This window comes from Drosophila takahashii, chromosome 2R, assembly GCF_030179915.1.
Source record: "Drosophila takahashii strain IR98-3 E-12201 chromosome 2R, DtakHiC1v2, whole genome shotgun sequence".
In the NCBI taxonomy this organism is placed as follows: Eukaryota; Metazoa; Arthropoda; class Insecta; order Diptera; family Drosophilidae; genus Drosophila; species Drosophila takahashii.
Window position 1 is genome coordinate 21,519,625 of NC_091679.1, and position 22,385 is coordinate 21,542,009.

At 42.7% G+C, this 22,385-nt stretch overlaps 2 protein-coding genes across 3 annotated transcripts; both read right to left on the reverse strand.

The window, feature by feature from the left end:
* Positions 1–4,845: 4,845 nt before the first annotated feature.
* LOC108056385 (uncharacterized) lies at positions 4,846–11,517 on the reverse strand. The gene is made up of 5 exons (XM_044392792.2): positions 11,093–11,517; positions 10,627–11,022; positions 6,679–9,678; positions 5,434–5,681; positions 4,846–5,368 (listed from the first exon to the last, which is right to left on the reverse strand). The coding sequence occupies exons 1-5, from the start codon at positions 11,417–11,419 to the stop codon at positions 4,921–4,923; spliced, it is 4,419 nt and encodes a 1,472-aa protein (XP_044248727.1). The 5' UTR covers positions 11,420–11,517; the 3' UTR covers positions 4,846–4,920.
* Positions 11,518–14,252: 2,735 nt separating this feature from the next.
* On the reverse strand, positions 14,253–21,465 carry mle (dosage compensation regulator mle). 2 transcript variants are annotated; one of them, XM_017140155.3, is made up of 5 exons: positions 21,251–21,465; positions 20,642–21,164; positions 19,911–20,229; positions 16,687–17,377; positions 14,253–16,631 (listed from the first exon to the last, which is right to left on the reverse strand). In XM_017140155.3, the coding sequence occupies exons 1-5, from the start codon at positions 21,324–21,326 to the stop codon at positions 14,374–14,376; spliced, it is 3,867 nt and encodes a 1,288-aa protein (XP_016995644.2). In that variant the 5' UTR covers positions 21,327–21,465; the 3' UTR covers positions 14,253–14,373. The 2 variants fall into 2 exon arrangements, with proteins under 2 accessions (XP_016995644.2, XP_016995645.2); XM_017140156.3 differs by lacking the exons at positions 20,642–21,164; positions 21,251–21,465 and adding an exon at positions 20,296–20,609.
* Positions 21,466–22,385: the final 920 nt, after the last annotated feature.

Sequence of the window (22,385 nt, forward strand, 5' to 3'; positions counted from 1 at the left end):
TGTCTGTCTGTCTGTCTGTCTGTCTGTCTGTCTGTCTGTCTGTCTGTCTGTCTGTCTGTCTGTCTGTCTGTCTGTCTGTCTGTCTGTCTGTCTGTCTGTCTGTCTGTCTGTCTGTCTGTCTGTCTGTCTGTCTGTCTGTCTGTCTGTCTGTCTGTCTGTCTGTCTGTCTGTCTGTCTGTCTGTCTGTCTGTCTGTCTGTCTGTCTGTCTGTCTGTCTGTCTGTCTGTCTGTCTGTCTGTCTGTCTGTCTGTCTGTCTGTCTGTCTGTCTGTCTGTCTGTCTGTCTGTCTGTCTGTCTGTCTGTCTGTCTGTCTGTCTGTCTGTCTGTCTGTCTGTCTGTCTGTCTGTCTGTCTGTCTGTCTGTCTGTCTGTCTGTCTGTCTGTCTGTCTGTCTGTCTGTCTGTCTGTCTGTCTGTCTGTCTGTCTGTCTGTCTGTCTGTCTGTCTGTCTGTCTGTCTGTCTGTCTGTCTGTCTGTCTGTCTGTCTGTCTGTCTGTCTGTCTGTCTGTCTGTCTGTCTGTCTGTCTGTCTGTCTGTCTGTCTGTCTGTCTGTCTGTCTGTCTGTCTGTCTGTCTGTCTGTCTGTCTGTCTGTCTGTCTGTCTGTCTGTCTGTCTGTCTGTCTGTCTGTCTGTCTGTCTGTCTGTCTGTCTGTCTGTCTGTCTGTCTGTCTGTCTGTCTGTCTGTCAGTCTGTCTGTCTGTCTGTCTGTCTGTCTGTCTGTCTGTCTGTCTGTCTGTCTGTCTGTCTGTCTGTCTGTCTGTCTGTCTGTCTGTCGGTCTGTCTGTCTGTCTGTCTGTCTGTCTGTCTGTCTGTCTGTCTGTCTGTCTGTCTGTCTGTCTGTCTGTCTGTCTGTCTGTCTGTCTGTCTGTCTGTCTGTCTGTCTGTCTGTCTGTCTGTCTGTCTGTCTGTCTGTCTGTCTGTCTGTCTGTCTGTCTGTCTGTCTGTCTGTCTGTCTGTCTGTCAGCTGAGTAACGGGTATCTAATAGTCGAGGCACTCGACTATACCTAACTCCAGCTGTTGATCTCCAGCCGACATTGGGGTACTTCTTTTTTTGTTTACCTACCGATCCTGCGAGCGGAACCGTTTTTCACTTAAACCATTTTGGCCGTAGCCTTTTCATAGGTATTTCTGTGTTATTTTTATACCCTTGTAGAGGGTATTATAATTTCAGTCAGATGTTTGCAACGCAGTGAAGGAGACGTTTCCGACCACATAAAGTATATATATTCTTGATCAGCACCAATAGCCGAGTCTATCTAGCCATGTCCGTCTGTCCGTTTCTATGCGAACTAGTCTCTCAGTTTTAAAGCTATCGCGATGAAACTTTCCCGGAAGTCTTCTTTCTGTTGCAGGTAGTACATATGTCGGAGCGAGCCGGATCGGACCACTATATCTTAAGGCTCCCATAGGAAAATTCAAACAAATATAAAAAAATTCATTGTAATTTTGTAGGAAGTAGGCTTTTTGATTCTTAACTACTTAAAAACAAAATTGGAATTCCTGGAACTGTACCGTGTAAGCATTACTTTATCTACAAGGGTATATAAGCTTCGGCTGGCCGAAGGTAGCTTCCTTTCTTGTTTTTATATTTTTTTTTTATGTTTTTAAAGTTTTGGGGGTTAGATCTGTTTGAAATAAACGGTGAAAAATAGTAAGAATTTTTCTCTGCATTCGCTTAGCTAACCAAAATGATATAATTAGGCTACCAGAACTGTGGAGTTAAGGTGGGAATAAGGTGAGGTTAATGCGGGGTTAAATTGCGATTAAGGAGGTAGGGAAGGGTGAGGGTGAAAAAGTTCGTTTGGACTTTAGTGAAGATAAGGTGATTCAAGGTGACAAACAAGTTTTACTAAGAAAAAGTGAAGTTAAAGTAAGTAAGTATAGTAAGGAAACATTTTTTTTAGGTGAGACTAAAGTTAGGTTAGCTAAGAAGAGGAAAAACTGGTGTTAATGTTGGTTAAGGCGAGGAAATAGTGAAAACAGCATTAAGGTGCTAAAAAAGTGTGCAAAGGGTTAGAATAAAATAGGTGGGGTTAAGTTGAGGTAATGTTAGGGTTAATACGGTGTGAAGGTAAGGTATGTTATGGTTACACTCAGAAAAAAAATCGCCCTGAATTTTAGAAAATCGCCATACTTTTTAAGCCAAAGGCAGCTCGCCTTGCCTTTTAGAAAAAATATTTCTAAAAATTAGAAAAAAAATTTCTTAAATTTAGGGTTAGTTTTTGCAAAATTGAATAAGAAGAAGAACAAAAAAATCGGGGAATCGGGAGTTATGCCGACTGGGTGGAGTCTGTCGGTGTGGGGTGTTGTTGTTGGGGTTCTCGTTTCTCAACTTATTTTTCTCTCCTCTATTTAAACACATGGATGACGTCACGATGCTTGTACACAAACACACTTTTAATCTTTAATTGTAACTGAAATAATAACTGAAATTATTATATTATTTATTAATGATAAACATAAAAATCCAATAACTTACTATCTTGAGGAAAACATTTTGGTCGCTCGCGGGATTCGAACCCCTTACCTCACAGTTTGCAGTCAAACACTCTACTAGCTGCGCCAGGGAAGCATCACGAGAGGCGCTGTACAAAGTACATTCTCATTCTGTTCTCTTGGGTTCTAGGTTTATACTCTTATTTATCCATTATGTGTGTGTTAGCTTACCTAAATCCTTATTTGTATTAAAGTATACATTTTAATGCGCAAAAAAAAAAAAGACGCAAAAAATGTCCGCCTCGACGTGGGATCGAACACACGCTTCCGAATATAAGCGTAGAAAACAAATAATCCGCTCGCATTAGACCCCTAGGCTACCGATTGGGCCAATTTTCTAAAATGTAAGGCGATTTTTTCTTAGTTTGAAAGAAAAATTTCTGAATAACAGAAAATTTATCTAAAAGTGGATAACAAGAGGAGTTAATCTAATCAGGGTAAGTTTTTCTTATTATTTAGAAAAATATTTCTGAAAAATAGAAATATTTTCTGAATTTCAAGGCGATTTTCAAAGTATGGCGATTTTCTAAAATTTAGGGCGATTTTTTTTCTGAGTGTAGAAGGATATGGATAGAATACACTATGCAGCATCAAAAATGTACCCCAATGGATGCTATATTTTTAGATTCGTTACGAATTCCAAAGTTAAACTGCGTTTTCCAAAAAGTTCCCCGACTCAAGGATTCTTAGCAAAATGACCTCAAAGTTCGAAAAATGCTGAAATTGGCCAACTTTCCGGAGCTCTCAGAGGCAAACGGATACATTGTTTGATTTGATGTTAAAGTTTTTTAAAAGATACACTCTTTATCTTTCAAAACCCATACTTAGAATAATTTTAGAATTTTTATTAAAGCCTAGTACTCACTATAATCAAAAAGGCAACGAAACGAAATATTCTATACAAAAATGACAGGCGAAAAATTTCGTGATCAAAATTTCGTATGTAGATTTTCATTTCGTAGGCTTTTTGATTGAAGTGAGTACTAGGCCTAAGGGAGAAACAAGTTTTAGAAAACGTAGTCAAAAAACATAAAAGCATTCAGCTGCGGTCAAAATAGTAGTAGTGTTGCCGTCCTGTGTTTTTAAAAGTTTGTTTGCAACGCAGTGAAGGAGAAGTTTCTGACCACATTAAGTATATATATACTAGCAATACCCGAAGCGACGTTGCCCGGTACTATTAGCAAAGCATTTATTGCTGATTTTTTCATATACTCAAATTCAAATTAATATCAAAGTAAAATCCCTCCGAACCTTAGCTAAACTGTAAACCCACCTAGAACGCATTAATATCACTGTGCAGCATTTTTAGTGCTTTTTAAATTTACCCTCTGCAAGAGTATAATGATCGAATTTCAATTTTGACTTAAAGTTTCTTTTAAGAGCTAAAAAAACCGCATCCTGAGAAACTTGATTTAAAATTTTTTAATTTAAAGTTAAAGTTAACGCTGCGTTTCTTAGGAATAAATTTTATCTTTTTGCCTTATAAAAATATTTAATAAAAAAAATCTTTCCAGGGGCCGGCTACTTTATATGGAACGAGGACGGAAGCTAACTTCGGCAAGCCGAAGTTTTAATACCCTTTCAGATTTCACGAATTTGACTACAATAGCAACATGAATTAATAAACAAAATATTTCATAATTCAAAAAATATTTTTTTTTATTTTTTCACCCTATTGTTCTTATGGGAGCTATAGGAAATAGACGTCCGATCGTCAAGCGCTTTTACCCTGATCAAGGTATGCACAAAAAAATACGATTTGAAAAGATTCATGTCAATACTTTACACTGCGCGAAAAATCTTCAGTTTTTGCAAGTTATATCCGATTGTTCCAATGGGAGCTATATCATATAGACGTCCGGTCGGGTCGATTTTCAAACTTGATCTGCTATTGATGCTCATCAAGAATATATATACTTTATGGGGTCGGAAACGTCTCCTTCACTGCGTTACAAACTTCTGACCAAAATTATAATACCCTCTGCAAGGGTAAAAAAATGCGGCCAAGTTTGAAAGCGACCGCTTAATACGTTTACTAAAGCCGTTGAACATGGGCTTTTAAAACGTCGGCAAAACGAAAGTGATATGCGATCTCTTTGCCTTAGAACTATGGTGGAACCAAATCACGCATTACTTAGTTAACTAACCTGTATATTTGTTCAAGAGCCAAATAAAACCGTTAATACGTTTACTAAAGCCGTTGAACATGGGCTTTTAAAACGTCGGCAAAACGAAAGTGATATGCGATCTCTTTGCCTTAGAACTATGGTGGAACCAAATCACGCATTACTTAGTTAACTAACCTGTATATTTGTTCAAGAGCCAAATAAAACCGTTACTAAGAAAATACTTTATCTTAAAAAACTATTTAAAAATGATTTATATGCATAAGAAAAACTGATTCAGGAAAAATACAGTTAAAAAGCTATTGTTGTAGTATTGTATTAAACTTGCTGATGGCCTCTCCGACATATTTTTCCTTCTCAGCCAGCGCATACTTGAGCTGAGTACGTAATTGCTGCAGATTGGGCATGGTGCGGCAGTCTCTAATGTTAAGCAGTGCTCGGAACACGTTCTCCCACATTTGCCGCTGAAAGTAGCGTGGTATGGTTGTCTTGGGCATCCACACGGTGCTCGGAAATCGTTGAGCCACTTCCATATAGCGCCCAAATAGCAGTACATGCATGACGCCAACCAGACCAAATAAATCCAGCTGGTAAGTCCACGGACGCTGGGTTCGCATCTCAATACACTTGAACAGATCATCGTGATGGACATAATTAAATGTCTGATTGTTCGGAAAGAGCTTGGTGTCTATAGACACACCGAAGTCAATTAGCTGTAGACTCACATCGTTTGGATCAGAACATAATCTAAAACAGAAGGAATAAATGAAAATTTCGGCAAAGAGCATTAGCAGTTGGCTGGATGTACTTACGGCCTCATTAGCAGAAAGTTATCCGGCTTTATGTCGGCATGAATGATACCCATGGCGTGCAGATGATCCACAATGTCAAGCATCTGACAGCTTAAGTGCATTACAACATACTCGTCTAGATTCCTACTTGTGACACTCTTTACCTTGTTGCACACACCGATAAGTGAACCATAGTCTGAAAATTCCGAGATGTATACGCTGGAATTGTTGCCCACCAGGGCATAATCTATATGTGCGTAGGCTGGAATCTGTAAAATGTTTAATTTGCTTTAATTAATGGTAATAGTTTATCAAATAGTTCTCTGATGTATAGCTTACTTCACAATTAATACTACCTATCAAACAAACATTCCCCTCTAATACCACTCAAATAAAAATAAAAATACCTCCGATTTTTAATTTTTATATTTTTTAGACTAGATACAAACTTAAGATGCTGAGTACAATTTAAATTTTAAAGCTCTTTGTGGTAGGTTACTTTACTGCTAGTGGATAGTGTTAGATTTGTGTTGCCGCGTCAATAAAATTGCACCTGGGGCCGTGGAGTCAATTTTGTTTAAGCAGAAGAGTATTTTTAAGAGTTTTCCTCAGATTTTTCTTAATGGGAGAAGAAGTAAATAATAAAATGGATTTTTCAAACGTTTCACTCGAATTCGAGATACTACTAAATTTGTATGAAACAATTTTTACTCTCTATCTTTAAAAATGTGGTTGCCAGAGCAACAGATTCCGATTTTTCGAACTAGCGCCATCTCTCGGAATAAACTTTGATCGCTCATAATTTTAATGAATGGAGCGATTTTTAAAATCGGTTGTTAGATGAATATTAATAATCAAAACAAGATCTCATTTACACTGTTACAAAGACTTAAAAAATGTGGGAGCTAGACGAAAGCGGTTGTGGGCGCTACAGTGGGCGTGGCACAATCGCAAAGTACTTACGCTGAATAGGAAGCTAAGGAATCTAGACCTTAAGCCCCAATTATCTAGCTCTTATTCTTTCAGATATCACAGCGTTCAGGCGGACAAATAGACGGACGGAGATGGCTAGATCGTCTCGGCTTGTTATCCTGATCAAGAATATATATATTTTATAGGGTCGTAAAGGCTTACCCTAAAAAAACACGAAAATTCAAATTTTACGTACGAGTTATAATACCGATTTATGAAACAAACCGATTTTTCCCCTACTTTTCCTTTAGTCATAATAAATTAAAGTGGACTGTGTTATTATCATAGGCTTACCATTTGCTCACTTGATAACCGGCTGTGAATCTCCAGACATATGTAGAACTCCCAGTAATTGGTTGGTCGTTCCTGCTTAAGAGCTACCTTCTTCCCAGATTTAAGATGCCGCCCTACATATACCGACCCGTAAGCTCCCTTGCCTATCATCTTGGATACCTCGAACTGTTCATTGTGGACCACCAGCTGGGTGTTAGGATGAAGTCGCTTGACGTGGCCCACCAGGTGACAGTGAGGTAGTTTTTCGATGTACATGGAGAAGTCTATTGATTCGAGTAGCGAGCTGATGAGCTCTACGTTGAACGGGTTTCTATTTGCGTCGGCCAGGGTATCGTTCAACATAGAGTGATCGCCATTGGACTTGGGGTGGACATAGTGCTCACGCGACGGTGTTTCCAAATCGGAGTGGGACCAGGAATGATGTGACTGCTTCGGCGTCAGTGGTGTTGTCTTGTAGTATATGCTTAATTCTGCCATTTCTTCTTCAGGAGGATTTAAGACATCTGGCGGACGGAGTAGTGTAGAATTTTTGATCATACTAATATTGGTGCCAAACATCTCTGTGGCTGCGTTGAGCTCAAAAAAGTCGTCATGTAGCTCAGCATTGCCCAATTTGTCATTGCCGGAAGCTTTTGTTAAAGGTTCTGACATGGAACCTGTGGGAAACTTCAGTTCTGTCGAAGTACATGCGAGATTATTTGCGACGATCGGGGTTGGGATCGGTGGAGGACAGCTGCTTATTTCTGTGCAATCCTTCATAAACGAAGCAATCATATGGGATTGTCCAAATGTTTCCTGGTTTTTTGCTGGACTTAGAACTGGCTTCTGCGTTTCCGGAAAAGTGCAGTCCAAACCAAAACTGGAACCAATCGACGGTACTGCTTTTGTATTTGTTACCACTGGCTGCGTGTCGTCTAGAAAGATTTCAAACTTATTCAGCATGGTCTCCGCTTTTGGCTTGGGCTCAGGCTGTGTCTCAGGCACAAAGGAAAGGTCGGTCATAATGGAATCCTGCAGCTTGATACTGGGCGCATCAGCGTCTCTTAACGACTTAAAAAGATCGGGAGTGGTATGGTCGGAATTGCGTTTTGGAGAACCAAAAGGGTTTACCTTCGGCGGTGTCTTTCCAAATAATCCACACAAATCGTTTTCATCATCTAAAGAAGGAATTTGTGGTGGGGATAAGGATTTTCCAACAACCACAGAGCGCTGAAGCAAAGAAGTCTCAGGCAGAGCGGAAGGCATTTGTGGTAGCGTTTCGGTTTTATCTTCCTGAAAACAGACCAGAGCGCGTGGCACTCGTGGCAACGTTTCAGTTCTGTCTTCCTGGAAGCACGCTAGAGGCCTTGGAATAGTCTCTGTCTTATCCTCCTGGAAGCGCAGGGACTTAAGCAGTGGCACGCTAGGTGCATTTGGTTCCCATAACTCGCGATGGGAAAAGTTGTCGCCACTTAATTTGTCCGGTTCCACGACGACTGCTGAATGCCCCAGACCAATCATACCTTGCAGACGCATTTGTCCAGGAGTGCACTCCTCATTCCTGCTGGCCATTTTCGAACAAACGTTGGATCCGGGCGAAAACGAAGAGGTAATGGTAGACTTTGTGGTAGCGCCACTAGTCGCCAGGCTTTGGGTGCCATGTTCAGAGGTCTCTAGTATGGTGGATAGCTGTTTCCGTGCCTCCACTGGAGAATCGACCGCGGGAGCAGAAGCAGTGTCCTCTGGTGGGGGAAGTTCTTTGAGAATAGTTCCAAATTGACGTGACGGTGCTTGCTTCTGTGTGCCCTTGGGTGTACTTACAGCCTGTGACTCTATGAACATGTTGAAAACTTGCGTGGAGCAAGTCTCATCGCCGTCAAAAAGCGGTGCGGCATTTGATGGCTTTGTTTTTAGCGTTGGCTGCGGGTCTTCTGAGTCTTCATAAATATCTATCTTGCATACAGGAGGAGCTGGTACTGCAAACTGCTTATCGGAATGTGCGATGGAATCCTCAAATATTTTAATTTGCGGCACAGCTTTCTGCTCGATTGGAGCAGGCGACTTAGCTGTAACAGCAGGCGGCGGTAATGTCGCTTCTCGTACGACCACTGTATCTTCAGTCTCCTCCTTCTCTTTCTCTTCTTGGACAGAGGAAACCCTGCGTGACTTCATAGACTCTCTGGAAGATGAAGGAAAGAAACTTTTTCGGCGTGGCATTTTGTTCCCAGGCAAACACACTGTTTCCTCCATGTCGAAGTCGCCATGAACTGTCACATTGCGCTTTTGCAGCCACTTGGCTGCCAGCAGCTCCTCTGATTGGTACTCCTGCTGCTCCTCTTCATTGTAGAGTTTGTCGAAAACGACCTCCAGGCCAGGCACGATAGGGGGTTTCCAAAATTTGTCTAGCTCGTCACGCGGCTGTGGCCTGGAAGACTTGGCAAAGTTCGGGTAGCACCGAATGCCTCTAATTACCTGACCAGTGCCCCACCACTCATCGTTTCGCTGGAAAAAAGGATGCTGTGGATTGCGGCGTTTCAGATGGCAGTAGGCACGGTACTCCTCGGGGGAGAACTCTAGGTTGGGGCGCGGATAAAGGAGGCACTTATTGTAGCAAGGCAGTCCACTTCCATTCGGCTCGTCTTCTATGGTAACTGGAGTCACCCAGGACTCTTGAGGCTTGTTCTTGGCCACAAAGTTTGGCGGAAATTTAAAGGGCTGTTCCAGGCGGTGCTCGTAATTGGTGATAGGGGGCATCACTTGTTCGTCAACGTGTATGTCAAAACCCAAGCCCGGCGAGGTGTTACTTCCAAAGATTCTCCCGTGCTTGTGGGGTTTTGAATTTGCCTTGTTCCAGGCTACTGGTTCCTTTATATTCTCCTGCCCGCGAGCTGCGTCAATAATTGAACGCAAGCTGGACTTTACCTCCGTCTCGGACACAGGCATCGCCTCAGCGTTTTCGTCGTTAAACACCTCCACGTTGCGACCGACATTACGCCTTCCGCTTGTGCTTGGAGCATCGATCTAAGGAAAGGATGACGAGTTAGTATTAGTCTGACTGCCTTGTATCTTATTTTATTTTTCAAAGCTAGCGACGTACAATATGTCTGTTTTTATGCAAACTAGTCTCTCAGTTGTTAAGCGATCGGGATGATTCTTTCCCAAAAGTCTTCTTTCTATTGCAGTCGAAACCGTCCGGATCGGACAACTATATCTTATAGCTCCCATTAAAAAGATCGGAGAAAAGGAAATAATTCTAGCTTCGCTGTTTTTTGAAATATTACCTTTTACTCTTGGGAATATCATTTTCTATATTTTTCTAAATTTCGAAAAAAAATTTTACAAAATCGGATCACAATATCATTTAGCTGCCATGGGAACGGTCGTAAAATAAAATAGAAATTAATAAGGAAAAAAAAATATATTTTATATTTTTTTATATACGTTTTTTTTAACATTTAAAAATTTTGAATTAAATTTAACAAAATTCGGACGGTTATATTATATAGCTGTCATAGGAAGGATTAATGGCAAAATAATACGAAAGCAACAAAAATTTAGATTTTTTAAACATATTTGCAAGCAAATCTAAATTCAATGAATGATCTACAAGGGTATATAAGCTTCGGCTGGCTGAAGCTAGCTTCCTTTCTTGTTTTCAATACTTTTATTTGAAAAGTCAGTAGGTATTAAAAAAAACATTATTTTGCATCGTTTCTTTGTCAATATTGCTTAGAACTATCCACCGCGGTTAAAGTTTCCCCACTTGTGGGGAGTGGTTCTCTTTTACAAATTTCTCAGCTTTCTTTAATTTTAGACTTTGAAAAAGCCCATTTGATTTTTATATCAAAACGGGGAACTTTGAAATAATATTACAATAGAACCATGGCTGACCGACAAGTTTTTTTGTATGTAAATTCTTAAGAAATCACGGAAATTCTTAAGAAATACTCTCACAATAATAACACCCACCTGAACAACGCCTGGCAACCCGCTCTTTACCGCCTGTCCGGTTCGGATACTCCCCACGGTAATCATGTTGGTCCTGTGCTCGCGGCGACCATGCAACGACTGCAATGCCAGCCGTCGCTCGTTTAGCTCCTGATTTACTGAATTGGCCACATCGCCGGTAGTGTAGAGCATGCGCTGACCCACGGTATAGCCGAAGTGCTGGTGCGCCTCCCTGAGATCCTCGAGCGGCTCCGCACGGCACTCGATTCCCAGGCGGAAGATCTCGTCAGCCTTGCGCATGTTGCCGCTCAGGTCATAGCTGTAGGCCCACGCAATGTAAAAGTCTGCCAGCATTGTTCCGATTCCATTGTTGTACATCTGCTGGTAGAACTCGATCTGGTCCTTCTGTTTCTCCATCTAAAAAGTGGAGAAGTCATATACGTAGCCAAGTAAGATTGCACCACCGAAAACAACATTGATCACTTACAAATTTTATAAAGAGCTTAATAAAACGCTTGTCCTGGCGGTAGCGTCCATCCTCTTCGAATTTTGTGAGGCACTGGTGAAGGGCCGCATGCAGACCGGAACCACTGCCCCCGGCGGGATAGCTCTGCTCAATCCAGCAGATGTAGTTGTACCAGGCTCCGAGTGGATCATCGCCCGCGTATGTGCGCAGCTCCTCCTCCATCTGCCTGCGATGCGCCAGCAGCTCCTGGCCGTGGGCCGAGTCCTGGCTGAGCGACGCCTGCAGCAGGCTCACGTTGCGGCCGCTGGCCAACGGCTGGATGTTCTCTTTCGCGTCGTCAAAGTCCATCGCTTCGTCTCTTTGTCTAAATAACCTGAAAACGTATTCTTTATTGATGAATCTCTTAAACGAAAATTACGCGCCGAAGGAAATGCTAGAGATGAAAGCGTGATTCCGATATGTATAGTTCCCTTGTATCGATAGTACGGTTGAACACCAGTTCACACTGAGTCCGCATTTGACAGCGGTGAAAAAAATTGGTCGCGTTCAGCCAAGTAAAGCTAAGTATAATTATTAGGGGGATTCCCTAAACTGTTGAATTGCTGAATTGTTGAATTTTGGTCAGCTGTTAATCAGCTGTTCCATACAAAGTCAACTTTCAGAAATTTCAGCAATTCAACAGCCTCGAGGCTGCTGAAAATTTTGTTGAATTGCTGAAAAGCCAGAGTTGTCACCTTTTTTAAATGTCGTGGCAACTCTGTAACATTTTAGTATCACCAGTACGCATTATTTATTTTAAAATCAACTTAGAAAGCATATTTGTGGTTCTTTTTACCTTGGTAACACTTTTAGACAGTAACTAGCAATATTAAATCAAATTTTACATGCTTTAAGTTCCGTGAAATTTTTCAACAAATAACAGCTGTTTGAAAATTCAACAGGAACCATTTTGGGTCGTTCCCTTAATTGCTGAAATTTTTTGTTGAATTTTCAACAATTCAGCAATTCAACAGTTTAGGGAATCCCCCTATTAATTTTGAGTCAAAGCTGGCTCTTTTTTTTGCTCTTATTTTTGAAGAGGCAACCGTGATGCCAATAGCAAATTTAAAGCTTGCGACCCAGGTCGGCTCAACATTTTGTAATATTGAAATTGCCGTCAGTCGGTTTGTTTGCTGTTTGTGAACCCAGCTGATTTACAATAAGACCATGCTACATGCAAAGCGGCTGATGGCTTAAGCTACCAATTTGCCTGTCTCTTAGTCCTATGCTTAGCTAGCAGTTTTAGTACTAGGCTTTAGGGGATTTCTTAAACTGTTAACAGCAGTTAATCAGCTGTTTTATACAAAATCAATTTTCGAAAATTTCAGCAATTCAATAATCTTGAGAAGTCTTTCCAACTCTGTAACATATTGCTATCATCAGTAAGCAATTTTTTCTGTAAAATCGTAAGCGGTTCCCTAAGCTGTTGTTTTGGTCAGTGAGTTTGAGTCAGCTGTTCTATACCAATTTTTTTTTTTGTACTGAATAATGCTTTTTTTATTGAATCTTCTCTTAATTTTGAGACCAACCATAAGTTTACGAGTCTTATCATTAGAATTTAACTAACAGTGTGCTAAGGCTACAATCTGATCACGCTTTCCTTAAGTCGGTCGCTGGGTGGGTAGGTTATTGCGACGAAGACTCAACCTTGTTAGACCTTTCGCCAGGTGGTTAGGGTGCAACAATAGCTTGGTAAAGTACTTATCCTTCTGTTCTGCGATCACTTCTTTGACTGGTAGAATGTTTAAGTCGCAATGTATGTATGTTTTGCGAACGCACCACGGTGGCCCTGTGATTGTTCTCAAGATCTTCGACTGAACTCGCTGGACTATGTCAAAATTGCTATTGCTGGCATTCCCCCATGACTGGGAGCCGTAGGTCCATAAGGAGTTGTAAGGAGTTTTACAGCAGGACTTTATATTCAAGGCTAAGGGGATACCTAGCGTTGATAAGCCAATGGATGCTACTGCCTTCTAGCTTTAGGTGTGTTCTTTTGGCTTTAATGGGCCGGCGCCATGTGAGTCTTTTGTCAAGGGATACTCCTTTATAAGTCACTTCGTTTGCTTGCGGGAGTAGGGTGTTGTTATCGTAAGCAGCGGGCAGTTTTGCCTGTTCAGGGTGAACTTAACGTGCTTGCATTTTGGTTCGTTCACTTTAATTCGCCAATCTTATTTTTCAACATCGACCAGATGAAGGGCTGCGCAGTTGCTTGCATCGGACATCTTGAGCGGCTAAGAATAGCTGTATCATATGCTTGTCAAGATGTCTGCTGTGTAGAGGACATATAATGTTGCCCTAGCACGCTACCTTGAGGAACTCCAGCGCCAGCAGTGAAATCATCAGATATGGCAGTATACCAATTCGTTCTTTCAAAATCTCAATTTAAAAATTTTACATGTAAAATCTAATTAGAGCTCTTCTTCTGCTGGTCACCCTTGGTTGAGGGAATACCCCAAATTATTTCAAGGCTTTTTGCCTATCGACATTTCTCGAAATTCATCTCATGTGGTCCAGTGAACGGTAAATGGCGCGCACTATCGAAAATTTCCTAATTTGGCAGAACGTTGAAAGGAAGATGGAGGACTCGCAGACCATATGTATTGACTCGGACACCGATTCTGACCGAACCGTCGTCTTTGAAGCCAAGCAACCAAGAACCCGGTCAAGCCCTGACCATGGCGACTTGTTTCCAGGCTATACAGACTCAGAAGTCCCCAAAACCGAGGGATTCTTTAATAACCGACGACAGCTATCCAGCCTAAAGCGGAAATTCATGAACAACTTTGCGGCCATTCGAAAGGCGTCGGAGAAGCTGCACAGATTGGTGAAGACGAACCCCCATCTTCTGAGTTTCGATAGCTCCTCGGCCATTTCGGGTCATAACGTTCGCGACCTCTACAAACGCTGGGACATCGACATCCGGAAATTACAGTTTCAGCACGACCAAATCGTCACCGCAATCCAGGGAAAGAGGCCTGTGACGAAATGTGTGGACGCACTCCTGGTGCAGATCAAACGACAGCGCTGGTGCTGCGTTTGTCTGAAACCGGCGCTGATCTGCGACTCAAACGGACAGTCCGCGACCTACTTTTGTGGCATAGACTGCCAGCTGGCCCACATAGACCCGTGAAAAACTCGAGCATGCCTTTAGATGTGTCTTTTATTTATAAACCACAGTAAATATAGTCAGAAAATTAATTTTTCTTTGTGTAAACTTCTTGTTGCGAATGAGAAATTCAATGAAGATTTTCCAACTGTGTCCATTAAAATCGTCCCCAGCTGCCGGTTTGGTTCTGCCCACCATTGCCTCCTCCGAAGTTGCCGCCAGAGTTTCCAAAACCGCCTCCTGATCCGCCACTGCCTCCATAGCCGTTGCCTCCCATGTTTCCAAATCCACCTCCGTTATTCCCAAAGCCTCCTCCTCGATTGTTTCCATACCCTCCACCGTTGTTTCCATATCCGCCGCCTCCAAAGCCTCGACCTCCCCCACCGCCAAAGCTGCTATTTCCGCGGTTGCCATAACCACCAGAACCTCTGTTGCCAAAGCGGCCTCCACCGCCGCCGCCTCCACCATCGAAGCGACCTCGTTTGGCCGGTCCTCCGCCGGAACTGAATTGGCGTGACTGGTGCGGCAAAATTCCCGAGTCGCGGTGCAGTTCGAAGTCGCCTGCTCCCTTGACACAGAGGGCCTTGACCACCTTGACCAGCTTGGCATATGGCTCCTCCAGTTGGAGTATGTTGGCCGGGTTGTCGCAGGCGACCGTTATAAGATCCTCCAGTGCCGGCTTCAGGGCCCCGACCTTGGCCGCATGTTCCGGCTCCATTTCAAAGTTAACCCAGTTGTCCACGCGGACTACGCTGTTCGCGGCCAAGTCAATCTTGCGCGACCCGAAAAGCATCACCTGCAGGGGCGAAACCATAGATAGTTGCTTGCAGGAAACGGCTCGCGTGCGTATCTTCTCTCCGAAAACGAAAAACGGATACGGAAAGGTGACGGCCAAGTTGCTGCAGTTCACTGAAGTCTTGTGCAGCAGCGCCGCCTTGGACTCCGTAGTTAGCACCTTACGCTTCTCCTTGTGCACGCAAATGTTTGGGTAGAGGCCCAGGCACAGCAGGGCCAGCGACATGTCCAGCACCGGGTCATCGCCATTAGGCTCCGAATCCACGTAGTGCGATGTCATGCACTCTTCTGGAAATCCGGCCTGTTCAAGCAAGTCCAGCAACTGCTGCTTGGCATCCCACATCACGTTCATGGTGCTCATTTGCAGACCCTTCCAGTCGCAGAAGCGGGCCTCCGCCTGCTCACCTTGTTGCTTAGCTCTCTGCCACAACTGTGAAGCCACAATCATTGCCACGTGATCGGAACACTTGCTTCCACTTAACGCTTTTTGGTGATTTGCCAGGCGGCGTTGGCCAATGTCCAGGCTGAACACCTCTGAGAAGGTGCTGGAATAGGAGGCCATGCTGGCCACCAGATCGGCGCAGCCGAACACCGCCCCGAGGACCATCATCTTTCCCAGTCTCGGCTCGATTGGTAGCCGTGCCAAGAGGCGACCCAATGGGGTAAGTTCATCGTTGATGTCGAGGCATCGCATCTCCCGTAACAGCACCTCAGCCTCGATAACCGCGTCTACTGGTGGTGGCTCCAACGCCTTTGACAAGAAGTGGTGGATGGCGCCGAGTCGCAGCAGTTTAATTGTGAGAGCCATCTCGTGCAGGGGCGTTCGGAACATCTCTGGGGTGAGGGTATCCTCAAGCACTTCAAAGCGGGCACGCGAACAGAGCGTAAAGCAGAATCCCGGACGGACTCGTCCAGCGCGTCCCTTGCGCTGCTCCAGATTGGTCTTGCTGGCCCAAACGGTGGCGTAGCTGGTAAGGTTGTTGTGGGAAGTAAAGAGCTTCATGCGCGCTTTACAGATGTCAACTACAAAGACAATATCGTCAATTGTAATTGAGGTCTCTGCAATGTTGGTGGAGAGAATTATCTTGGTGACGCCTTCTGGCACTGTCTCAAAAACCTTGCGTTGCTCGTCCCGCGGGATCTGCGAGTGGCACGGCAGAATACGATACTGGGCTGAATTACCAAATGTGCTCGTGTTCTGCAGGAACTTCATAAGCGCAAAGATAAGATTCCAGCCGGGCAGGAAAACCAGGATGGCGCCGGGAATGTTTTTTGACTTAATGTGCATCAGCAGGGCCTCCAGCAGCTCGAAGCTAACGTCAGATTCGGAGAGCATGGCCATTGCGTTGCGCGTCTTCTGTGAATACTTGTCTTCGCACACCTTGTTAAAGTTGGTCTCCATCTCTTCCTTGTTCTCTGAGAGCTGGAGCTGTTCTTCGTCCTCTGCCTCCTTGCGCTTACGGCGCGACTCCACCGAGGGGACGAAGTCAGTCATTTGCAGAATGTCCTCTAGGAAGAACTGCTGCACGGGAAAAGCCCTGCCGGGCACCTCCAGAACGGGACACCCACCAAAATATTTGGAAAAGAGCGTCGTGTCAATAGTGGCTGACATAAGAATAACTGCAAGAGGAAAAACAATTTAATTTTTGTAATACAAAGCCTTATTTTAGCTTACCGTGTAGATCCGGATAGGTGTCGACCATGTCGCGAAGGATCACCAGTAAAAAGTCGCTGTTCACGTCTCGCTCATGGATTTCGTCCACGATGATGTGCGAAACTCCGCGTAATCCGGCCTCCAGTTTGCGCAGCAACACACCCACGGTGCAGAAGAGAATTCCGCCGTAGGGTCGCGGGAAAATTGACTCAAATCGTACCGAGTAGCCGACTGTGTCGCCTAACTGCTCGCAACGCTCGCGGGCTACGCGCTCTGCCACAGATATTGCCGAGATGCGGCGAGGCTGTGTCACGTAAATATTGGCATAGCCGCCTTGGCCGGAAGAGATGTAGTCGTCGAGGATGTACTGTGCAATCTGAGTGGTCTTCCCGCAGCCTGTGTTTCCGCGAATAATTACCACTGGGTTGTCATTAATGGCGCTTAGAATCTCGGATCTCATGGCTGCTATTGGTAGCTTGTCGCGAAACTCAAGGAATTGTCGGTATGCGGGGTCGTTCTGGCGGCGATCCCTCAATGAGCGTTCGAACTCCATCGAGAGGTCATCAATAGAAGCTGTAGCCAGATCGCCTTCGTCGATGTTGCATGCATGCCAGGTGTTCCAATTCGGCTGGGGGGGTGCCCACGGAATTACAGAGCTTTCTTGTCGCTTCTCACCATCTTGTTGAGAAGAGTCAATGCGGTTTACGTTAACCTGGTGAAAAAACGGTGTTAATTAGAAAGAATAGTACATACATACACCTATAACATAATTATAATTAACGAGGTCTCAATGTGAATAATAGAATGAACACATTAAGTAAAGAACGCCATCTTCCATCAATTCAAAGCAATATTGCAACTATACCTTAAAAATAGTGACGAAGCGCACCAGGAGAGTGTGCGAAGGCGACTACTATATATACACGAAGAAATGAAAATCTAGTGTGATGGTCCGATCATAATGAATGATACACCAATCGAAAGGTATTGCAATAACTTAAAGGATTGCATACCAAGACTTTAAGAAAATCAATTGACTTGGGAGAGAGAGCGGTGAAAGTGAAAAAATGAAAATTTCGAAATTTGGAGCTGTTGGGGCCGGTGGGGATAAATGCCCCCTCGCAATGTTTTAGTTGTATTCCTTTTGAAAATACCCGTCGAATGAGGGGTCATTTGTCAAAATCCGACGCTCCGTTCAAAAGTTATAGCCAAAATAAGATTTCCTTCTTCTTCCCAAAATGAAAATTTAATTCTGTTTGTCAGTTTGTCAGTTTGTCAGTTTGTCAGTTTGTCAGTTTGTCCAAAACATGTTTCTTAAGTTTTGAAAATTTAATATGACGTTCATCCCATCGATATAAAAAACTTTTGTTCTACCACTTTTGGAAAAACTCGCTAGTTTAGCGGGAAAACAGCTATAAATAGCTAAAATTCGGAAAGCCGTAACTTCTATACTACTAAAGCTACAGACTTGTGCTGCATCTTGTTTGAAAGGTATTTTTAAATGCTATAAACGCCTTCTATATGCAATTTGTGTAAATGTAATAATTAAAAAGATATGAACAAAAGACAATTTTTTAAAACTTTTTTTTTAGCTTTTTTTTATTTTTCTCAAAAACGGCTCTAACGATTTTCTTGAAAACTTTAAACTGTATAGCCCTTGAGATTCCTTAAATTTTGGTATATAACACATTACTGTAAAAAGTCACGTTTAAAAGTTATTTTTATACGAAAATAGCCACTTTTGCCAGCTCGAACAATTAACGCTCCCTGAGTATTGAATTTTGTGGGAGGGTATCCGAACTGTATTTTAGGGTCATGGAATCAGTAAATTTGCACTTAAGAGTTCCATATAGGAATCTTTTGTTCTACGACTTTTGGAAAAAGCCGCTACTTTAGCGGGAAAAAGCTAAAAATAGCTAAATTTCGTTAGTTCGTAAGTTCTATACTACTAAAGGTACAGACATGTGCTATACCTTGTTTAAAAGGTATTTTGAAATACTTCAACGCCTTTTTAACTTAATTTGTTAAAATACAATAGTTTAAAAATTATGATTGACCAATTTAAATTTAAATGTATATATTAGCTCCTATGAGAGCAAATGTAAACAAACAAAAACTTCTGATATCAAATAAAAACACCTCTTAACGAGGTAAAAAACTAGTGACGACCGCACCTTCAACATACAAAAGTTCTGATATCAACATTTGTGACGAAAAATTATTACACTCGTCATTAAATAGACTTTCTAATCTTTTCTCATTCGTCACGCTGCAATAGAAAATGCCTGTAAAGGGAAAAAGGCTGGAATAGTTTGCTAGGGCGGGCCGAATGAGAAAATATTAGAAAGTCTATTTAATGACGAGTGTAATAATTTTTCGTCACAAATGTTGATATCAGAACTTTTGTATGTTGAAGGTGCGGTCGTCACTAGTTTTTTACCTCGTTAAGAGGTGTTTTTATTTGATTGCAACTATACCTTAAAAACCAACAGTAACCCTAACATTTTTAAAATCGATTGTGTGGCAGTCAATCTCAGGTCTAATCTGAGACATACTATGTGCCTAGAATTGCATTTGACCCTTTGTATTTGCAAGAGAAAAATACAGGTTTTTCGTTTTGCCTTTGTGAAAATTATTTTAAAGATATATCAATTTTAGTTTCTCTCCTTTGCTAAAAATCTTTAGTTCTCTTTAAAACATTTTTTTCAATACTGTTATTTGGAATATCAGTAACAGATACTTATTATTTTCCTCAAAAATAAAACGAAATACCAGTATTATCTCTTGCAAATGCTGAGAGTCAAAAGTTGTTTATGGCATATAGTTTCATAGACAATATGGCTTAGAATGGCCCATAGATTGTGTTCCGCCTAAACGATTAGTCCCTTTTTTGCGTCCACACAAATGTTCCAAATTCAAGGCAACTCACATATTTTTCATACAAAAAATAGTATTTATACCTGTTACTCGTGTAGTAAAAGTTTATATTGTATTCGGGGAAAAGTTTCCGACCCTATTCTTAATCAGGATCACTAGCCGAGTCGATCTAACCATGTCCGTCTGTCTGTCCGTCTAAGCGCTGAAATCTTTGAAACTATAAAAGCTATAGAGCAGCGGTTTAATTTGTCAATATTTCATAAAATTGTCAATAAATGAAGTTTCCACCCACCTACGATTAGCAGACCCCGAAAGTATGTAAGTATGACACACTTGTAGCAATATGTAAAGAGTTTCAAATCACTTACAATCAATGGGATGGGAGCGCCGTCCGACTCTATTTTTATATTGCGCGGGTTTACGACTGGGAGGTCTAGAACATGGATCACCTCGTCTATGCTGTTAACCAGCTCGGGCGCGAGCTTCACTGGGTATGGTTTCAGTTCCTCGTCCTTCTTCTTTTTTAAGGTTCCGCTAAAGGGCTCGACAACCTTTAAATGGAAGAGTTGACGCACCAGGGACAGAGCACACGATTTGCTGGCCGACTTCTTGTTGGAACCCGTCTCGCGGGCAGTCACTTTCCGCTTGAGCGCCGGTACGTAAATGGACAACTCGGCCATGAAGCTCCTAGATTGACAAGGCGTTTAGAGAAAGTTCCCGACCGTCATGCGACCGACCGCGGTCGGAACTTACCAGTCTATCAGACCCACCCATTGTGGGCGACCGTGGACAGCGGCAGAGGAGCCAGCTGGCAGAGCGATGTGGTACTAATATCGAAGACGCAGCCGGCAAGCCAGCGCTTGTATGTTGCCACCTACGCCGCCTTGCATGAGCGACCGTTTTCCTTACAGACCCCAGGCAAGGCAGCCGGACGTGGTTCTAGTAGTTTAGTGTATCGTACCACGTCGCTCTGCTTGCCCAGCTCTCCACGGATCGCTCGCAGTTCTCCCAGGGATTGCGGCCTGCACTGCAGAGTTGGCCGTAAAACTAACTTGGCCAAATCCGGAATGCAGGCTCAAAGTATTAAGAAAGCACATACCTAGCATGGTCCGGGCCCACTGGCGTATACTTGTAATCGTCGCGGATGTTGTGGGCCTGCTTGTACATATTCAGGCGTTCCTTGGCATTCTCTATGGTCCAGTTGCCGTGGATAGCGGCGTTAACATCGATGGACTCAGCCTCGTTCATGTCCTTCTGCTCCTGGACATGGTCGATAATGTTGAAGCGGCTGCCATCGCCACCCCCCTCGTGGTTCAGTGGGCGGTAGGCCTCTCCTAGATCCTGGGGACCGGTCTGGTCACCAAACACGCGCTTCTGCTGACCGCCCAGTGCCACGCCCTCGCCCTGTTGACCGACCCTGGGTCCTGGTCCCGCCCCCGCCGAAGCACCCACATCCGCAGGCACATCCTGCGCATTCAGCTTGCCCACTCGCACCAAGTAGTTGACAAAGTCGCGGCACGCGTTTTTCTCGGCATCCTTCTTGTTAGTGGAATTTCCAACACCTATGTAGTTGTTCTGGTCCACACGCACCTCGCACAAGAAACGCTGACGGTTTTTGGGACCTGCATATGTATGAAGTTAATATTAATAGCACACATATGCTACTTGAAAAATGCCGGCTGAGGGATAGTCAATGAAAATCACTCACCCGTTTGCCGTACGTCAAACTTTGGTTCGATACGCGACTTGGCGCAAAATTCGTAAAGAAATGATTTTATATCCATGTTATATGAAATCTGCAATTGTCGACTCAAATTGAAAACTTCAAACTTTTGATCGATATGCTCCCTTTGATTTCTGAGGGGGATGAAAATAATTCCAAAAAAGCGAGCACACTAACGCGTTCTAGGTACATAAATATATTGTTATCGAAAACCTAATGTGGAATCAAAAATACCAAAATCATTAACTCGATTACTCTAAGAAATCGTTTACTCTAAGAAATCGTTTACACTAGGTTGACAGCCTGTTCAGACAGAGGGAGTTTCTGCTCCTGCAGAAACGGCCTATTCAGGCCCTTTAATCGTCCGCATGTTTAATTTAAAGAAGGGATAAATCCTTGAAATTCAGAGTTTAAGGCCTACTTTACTTTAGCCAAACGAATTGTTAAAAATTCAATAACTCTTTTAGCAATAAGAGAACGACATATGGTATATATATTCTTTATCAGCACCATAACCGAGTCCATGTCCGTTTTTATGCGAACTAGTATCTCAGCTTTAAAGCTATGACATGACACTTTTCGAGCCGGATCGGACCACTGTATCTTATGGCTCCCATAGAAATAAACAATAAAATAATAGATGTTTAACATTATAACTTTGTTCGTTTTGAAGAAGGAAATTTATATTTAATATTAATTTAAAAACGGGGAGCTCTAGAATCTCGGTCACGAAAAGAAGATTAATTTAACCGTTAGTGTGTATCTTAACTGCAAGCGTATTCAATATTTATAAGGTAGGTTAAACTTCATATGTTACATATGTACATATATTCTTTCAAATTTAATTTTAGAGAAAATAGTGAGTACTGGTGATGTCTTTTTAATAAAAAGATTTTATATACATTATGAGGTGACAACTCTTGTTTTGAACGATTCAACAGCTTTAAGGTAGAGCTTTAAAGAATTCTAATTTTTGTGAATCGATTCTTTTAGATTAAATTCTGAATAGGTCGATTAAATCGATTTAAAATCGAAAAAAAAATTAAAATCAAAAGAAGAATAAGATTAAAATGGAAGTAATGGAAAGTTCAGATTTCGGTTTATAACTCATTAGTTTAAT

Excerpts from the sequence above, each read along its gene's own strand:
- LOC108056385 (XM_044392792.2), bottom strand. The coding sequence starts at position 11,419 with ATGGACTTTGACGACGCGAAAGAGAACATCCAGCCGTTGGCCAGCGGC. Across the intron at positions 9,679-10,626 it reads GGTTGCCAGGCGTTGTTCAG|ATCGATGCTCCAAGCACAAG; the intron begins GTGGGTGTTATT and ends TCCTTTCCTTAG. Across the intron at positions 5,682-6,678 it reads GGTTATCAAGTGAGCAAATG|ATTCCAGCCTACGCACATAT; the intron begins GTAAGCCTATGA and ends AACATTTTACAG.
- mle (XM_017140155.3), bottom strand. The coding sequence starts at position 21,326 with ATGGATATAAAATCATTTCTTTACGAATTTTGCGCCAAGTCGCGTATC. Across the intron at positions 17,378-19,910 it reads GCGCTCCCATCCCATTGATT|GTTAACGTAAACCGCATTGA; the intron begins GTAAGTGATTTG and ends TTTTTTCACCAG. Across the intron at positions 16,632-16,686 it reads CACCTATCCGGATCTACACG|TTATTCTTATGTCAGCCACT; the intron begins GTAAGCTAAAAT and ends TTCCTCTTGCAG.